This window comes from Rutidosis leptorrhynchoides, chromosome 5 (assembly GCF_046630445.1).
Source record: "Rutidosis leptorrhynchoides isolate AG116_Rl617_1_P2 chromosome 5, CSIRO_AGI_Rlap_v1, whole genome shotgun sequence".
Lineage (NCBI taxonomy): Eukaryota > Viridiplantae > Streptophyta > Magnoliopsida > Asterales > Asteraceae > Rutidosis > Rutidosis leptorrhynchoides.
Genome location: NC_092337.1, coordinates 278066267 through 278072570, shown reverse-complemented (window position 1 = coordinate 278072570; position 6304 = coordinate 278066267). Strand labels below are relative to the sequence as shown.

General features: G+C 31.6%; 2 protein-coding genes across 2 annotated transcripts; both read right to left on the bottom strand.

Annotated features, from left to right (window-relative positions):
• Positions 1-1095: 1095 nt before the first annotated feature.
• On the bottom strand, positions 1096-1569 carry LOC139849391 (uncharacterized). The gene has a single exon (XM_071839048.1). The coding sequence runs from the start codon at positions 1567-1569 to the stop codon at positions 1096-1098; it is 474 nt and encodes a 157-aa protein (XP_071695149.1).
• A 39-nt stretch (positions 1570-1608) lies between these two features.
• Positions 1609-2452, bottom strand: LOC139849390 (uncharacterized). The gene is made up of 2 exons (XM_071839047.1): positions 2303-2452; positions 1609-2250 (listed from the first exon to the last, which is right to left on the bottom strand). The coding sequence occupies exons 1-2, from the start codon at positions 2450-2452 to the stop codon at positions 1609-1611; spliced, it is 792 nt and encodes a 263-aa protein (XP_071695148.1).
• Positions 2453-6304: the final 3852 nt, after the last annotated feature.

The window sequence follows — 6304 nt, the reverse complement described above, 5'->3', positions numbered from 1 at the left end:
CTCTGCAATAGCTTCGGTATTCCTCTTGGGCTACCTCTTGCATATTGCTAGAGTTTGACAACTATTCCTCTTGGGAATACTCTGCAATAGCTTCGGTATACCTCTTGGGGTACCTTTTACGTTTTGATTTAAGTTTGACAAGTATTCCTCTTGGGAATACTCTGCAATAGCTTCGGTATACCTCTTGGGCTACCTCTTGCATATTGCTTAAGTATGGCAAGTATTACAATATTAAGCTTGGTGTTCTCAAAAGATAGTAGGATTGCATTCAAATTTCTTGTGGTAGGAAGCGTGTAAGTTTCAACTACCCATTACAAATTTTCCTACTTTCATACAGCTAAAACTCTAGAAATAAAACTTTCGAAGGTTTACTCTGCTCCAGGTTCTGGGAATCTGTTTTCCCTCTGTGGTTTCAAGTTTGTATGAACCATTCCCAAAAGCTTCGGAGATTATGTATGGGCCTTCCCAAGTTGGACCCATCTTTCCTTCGTATTCTACTTTGCTAGTATTGTTGAGCCTTAGGACATAGTCCCCGACCTTGTATACCGATGGTTTGACTCGCTTATTGTAATACTTCTCAATCGTTTTCTTGTATGTTGCTTCCCGGATCAGCGCATCTCCCCTTATTTCCTCCATGAGGTCAAGGTTAAGACGGAGGTTCTCCTCGTCCTCTTCAAGGTTCGCGGTTCAGTTGGTTAACACTTGTATCTCTGCTGGCAGTACCACCTCAGTGCCGTAAACCAAACTGTAGGGTGTCTCTCCGTTACTCCTTTTGGGGGTGGTTCGGTGAGCTCATAGAACCAGGGGGAGTTCTTCCATCCATCCTTGGTGGCATTTACCCAACAGCTTCTCGAGGCCTTTTAAGATATCCCTGTTGGTTACTTCGACCTGTCCGTTCCCTTGTGGATGGTAGACGGAAGTGAAGGTTTGCTTTATCCGCAGTTTCTCGCAGAACCCTAGGAAGATGCCTTCAGCGAATTGTTTACCATTATTCGAAACGATTTCTTGGGGTATCCCAAACTGACACACGATGTGTTCCAAGATGAATTTTTCTATATGTTTCCCCATTGTCGTGCTTAGTGGTTTTGCTTCCGTTCACTTTGTGAAGTAGTCTATCGCAACTACCAACCATTTGTAGCCTCCTGGGGCCTCAGTGAGTGGACCTACTAGATCTATGCCCCATTTTGAGAAAGGCCATGCTGATAGCACCGTTATCATCTCTTGCTTTGGCTGTTTTTGAACTTTAGCGTGGATCTGACATGGCTCACAGGTTCGCAAGAGCGTGATTGTATCTTCGTGCATGGTTGGCCAGTAATACCCCATCCTTAGTATCTTTTCCACGATTGACCTTGGTCCAGAATGAAGTCCACATATACCTTCATGAATTTCTATGATGATCATCGAAGCTTGGTTTGGTCCAACACATCGAAGCCATGGGGTAAGAAAAGATTTTCTATACAGGGCTCCGTTCATCATTTTGTATGATGGTGCTTTGATCCGGATCTTTCGTGCTTCCCTTTTGTCCTCGGGTAAAATTCTGAGTTCCAAGTACTCCTTTATTGGCTTCATCCATGTGTTTTCTTCTTCAGTGATTAAGTCGTGGACTTCCTAAGCTTCGATGGACCTTTTTTCTAACACTTCGATTAATACTTCTTTTGCCAGGTGCGCGAAAGTGATAGAAGCTAATTTGCTCAGGGCATCTGCTTTCTTGTTTTGACTCCTTCTCACATGTTCGATTGTGAAGCTTCTGAAGCTTTCCACTAGTTCCCTGACCTTTGACATGTAGAGTTGTATGGTAGGTTGTCTTGCTTCAAAGATACCTAAAACCTGGTTAGCAACAAGTTGGGAATCTACAAAGGCTTGCAAATGCTCAATTTTCATTTCTTTCGCTATTCTGAGCCCGACGAGAAGAGCTTCATATTCTGCTTCGTTATTGGTTGTGTTGAATTCAAAGCATAGTGCATAAGTAAACTCTTGCCCCTCTGGGTTAATTAACATAAGCCCTGCCCCTGAGCCATCAGAGCTAGAAGCTCCGTCGGTGAACAATTTCCATTCCTTCGTTTCAACAGGCGGAGTGATAATTTGTGCGAAGGTAGAGTCACTCCCTTCATCTGTATCCGTTGTTTCTGCCATGAAGTCTGCTAACACTTGGGCTTTAATTGAATGACGAGCTTGAAATTCGATGTCATGTTCCCCGAGCTCTATGGCCCATTTGGCCATTCTACCTGACTTTTCTGGCTTCATGTTCACCTGTCTAATTTGCTTGTTAGTTAACACAATGATAGGGTGAGCTTAAAAGTACCTTCGCAGTTTCCTTGCTGTATGAACTAGGGCGAGCATAAGCTTTTCGAGTTCTGGATAGTTGACTTCCGCACCTTGTAGAACCCGACTTACGAAGTATATCGGGACCTGTATCCTTTCTCGCTATGCTACTAACACCATACTGATGCATTCTGAAAGGACCCGTTCATATACATTATAAATGATTCACAATAGTTGATTACTTCGCGAGGTATTTGACCTCTATATGATACATTTTACAAACATTGCATTCGTTTTTAAAAGATAAACTTTCTTTACATCGAAAATTGACAGACATGCATACCCTTTCATAATATCCACTATCCAAACTATAATTGACTTAATAATAATCTTGATGAACTCAATGACTCGAATGCAACGTTTTTCGAAATATATCATAAATGACTCCAAGTAATATCTCTAAAATGAGCAAATGCACAGCGGAAGATTTCTTTAACACCTGAGAATAAACATGCTTTAAAGTGTCAACTAAAAGGTTGGTGAGTTCATTAGTTTATCATAATCATTTATTTCCATTGTTTTAATAGAACACAAGAATTTCATTTCCAGTTCTCATAAATATACGTCCCATGCATAGAGACAAAAATCATTCATATGGATTGAACACCTGGTAACCGACCTTAACAAGATGCATATAGAATATCCCCATCATTCCGGGACATCCATCGGACATGAAAAATCAAAGTACTAAAGCATTCCAAATTCCAGAATGGGGCTTGTTGGGACCGATAGATCTATCTTTAGGATTCACGTCAATTAGGTGTGCACTAATTTTCAAAATTAGTGATGTTCTCTAATTCTTAGGCTACCAAGCAAAAATGGGCATATTCAGCTTCGATCATTCAACCATATAATGTAGTTTCGATTACTTGTGTCTATTTTGTAAAACAGTTTTAAAAGCAGCGCATGTATTCTAAGTCCCAAAAATATATATTGCAAAAGCATTTAAAAAGGGAGTAATGAAACTCACCATACTGTATTTCGTAGTAAAAATACATATAACGTCATTGAACAAGTGCAAGGTTGGCCTCGGATTCACGAACCTAAATTAAGTATATATATTTAATATATTTATATGTTGGTCAATATTTGTCTAACAAATTAGGTTATGTCATCGTGTACCACAATCCTAATGCTCGAGATTAATATGCAAAAGTCAACAACAGTCAATTTGACTCAAAATGATTTCCAAAATTATACATGATTATTATATAGTTTAAATATCGTCGTTTTATATTTTTAAATATTTTCAAAAGCTTTATTAGAGTAAATAATATTATTCATTTATCAATAAATAAAACTTTATATAAAAAATATACTTTTATATATCTTAAGTAATAAAATTTATAAAGTTCATAAAAATATTATGATAAATCTTATTAAGGTAATTATATTATTTGTATTACATATTTATTTGATAAAATAATATCTATAATAATAGTAAGTAAAAGTTGTATTATTTTGTAATAATAATTATTATCATAAAAATATCAATATTTATAATTACTAAGATGACATTATGGTAAAATGATAATTTTAATTATGATAACTTTAATATTTATTATACTTTTTAATATTATCTTTTAATTGTATTTAAAATGATAATAATAGTGATATTTTATAATAACAATGACATTTCTATTAAAATGATAATTTTTGTTAAAATGATAGTTTTAATATTAACGATACTTTTAATAATAATAGTAATGATAAAAATAATAAGAACGATAATTTTATCTAAATCAATATCTTATAATATTTTAATTTCATCAAGATACTCTTGCACATTATTTCCTAATCATTTCGTTTAATAGCTTTTAATCGTCTTTTATATCGTGTTCATAATAATGATAATAATAGTTATCAAAATAATTAGGTGTTACTAATATTAGTTTTAATTACAATAATACTAATAGTGATAATTACTATGACATTATTAACAACAATACTAATAATTATTTTAATGATAATATAATAACAATAACAATAACTATTTTTAAATAATGATATATATTAATAATGATAATAATAATAATGATAACAATAATAATAATAATAATAATAATAATAATAATAATAATAATAATAATAATAATAATAATAATAATAATAATAATAATAATAATAATAATGATGATAATAATAAAAGTTATAACGACAATAGTAACGACGATAATAATAATCATTTTTAATAATAATACAAAGATTCAATTGACTATAACTTCTAATCCGTTCATCGAAACTATTGGATATCTAAATGAAAAGTTCTTAATTTTTCGCTAGCTTTCCAATGACATTCATATCTTATACCTTATCTCAACCGCATATGTAACTAATTCAGGATTCAACATAACCTTTCTAATGGCAATATAAAAAGTACAAGCATGCATAATTCTATATACTCGAGCACTAGTCAGGGATACACTATTAATAAATAAAAGTTAAGTTATGAGTGCTCACGTATCAATATTGAGATTCAATATTGCAGGAAAGGTACGTAGACGCAACGGAGATGATAAACACTAAATTGACCTCACGAGCATACCCATGAACCATACCCATAACCTCCATAGTTATAACCCATAATTTCCTTAGCTCTATCCAGCTCATAAAATCCGTTTTTGAAATAACCCGCTCATGACTCCGTCGTAATATTTTATGTATAAACTAATAATAATAATAATATAAATAATAAATATTTACGGAGTAGATAGATAGAGAGGTGAGTGAATTATGAACTACACCGAACCAGAATTCGATATTTAAAGAGATGTATCCCACCTAACCACACCATGCGATCGCATGGAATTTGAGTGGTATAGCCATGCGATCGCATGGCTAAAAGAAAAGTGCCATATTCGTTTCTCATAACCTGCCGACACTAAATTCATACGTAAACATAAATTTATATATTATTTAATATATAATATATTTATTCTTTAGAATTAATTAAATATTATATTATATTTACGTGCGTAGTAAAAATGTAATTTTTGTTCAAATGACTCGTACATTGTCACTCGACTCATGTACCACTTTCGGTTTTTCGAGCGCACTTTTGTACGTTTAGAATACTAGACTTTTACGTTACGCGACGTGTACCTTTAATAATAATTTGACTTATTTATCAAAAATTTACTTTATGAAAATGTATCTTATAAAATTTGAGCATCGTGGTCATTTGCTTCTATAAATCAGTGACTCGTTGTTTACCAAAATATATTATTTTAAATTGGGACATTTTATGACTAAGTTAATATATATATATATATATATATATATATATATATATATATATATATATATATATATATATATATATATATATATATATATGTATATATATATATATGTATATATATATATATATGTATATATATATATATGTATATATATATATATGTATATATATATATATATATATATATATATATATATATATATATATATTTATTTATTTAAAATTGTAAATTTGTACCTAATAAATATTTTTGAAATACTTTAACTAATGATATAATATTTAGCTTTTCAAAACCAAATAGTTTCAAAGTTCGTTTTAACTTGTTTTTAAATAATAGTAGTTATTTTACCAAATAATGTTTTTAATATGAAAACTAAATAGTTGCTTTAACGAGGGACACAAGTTAATCAAAGTAAGTACACTTTTGAAATTTATACAGAAATGATTACTAACTTTTGACTAACTCTCGTAAATGACATTTTTGTAAATCACTTTTACCAAATATTCCGAATGCCGTTAAAAAGGAAAGGTTTTCTAAATCAAAGTGGACCTCTTAACAGAGACTCGTAATCATAATTGATGAATCAATCATTTGATATATCTTTTAATTCCATCGATAACTATTTGAATATATTAAGAAACAAATACATTTATGTAAAGTATTATACGTCTAATACTTTGTTAATGTATTCAAGTTATAATATATACACATATACATATATAATCATATTCGTTCATATA

What these genes read in the sequence shown, in the direction of transcription:
- LOC139849390 (XM_071839047.1), bottom strand. Translation starts at nt 2,452, where the DNA reads ATGCATCAGTATGGTGTTAGTAGCATAGCGAGAAAGGATACAGGTCCC. An exon ending in ACAGCAAGGAAACTGCGAAG is followed by an intron (nt 2,251 to 2,302) that starts GTACTTTTAAGC and finishes CAAATTAGACAG; the next exon opens with GTGAACATGAAGCCAGAAAA.
- LOC139849391 (XM_071839048.1), bottom strand. Translation starts at nt 1,569, where the DNA reads ATGAAGCCAATAAAGGAGTACTTGGAACTCAGAATTTTACCCGAGGAC.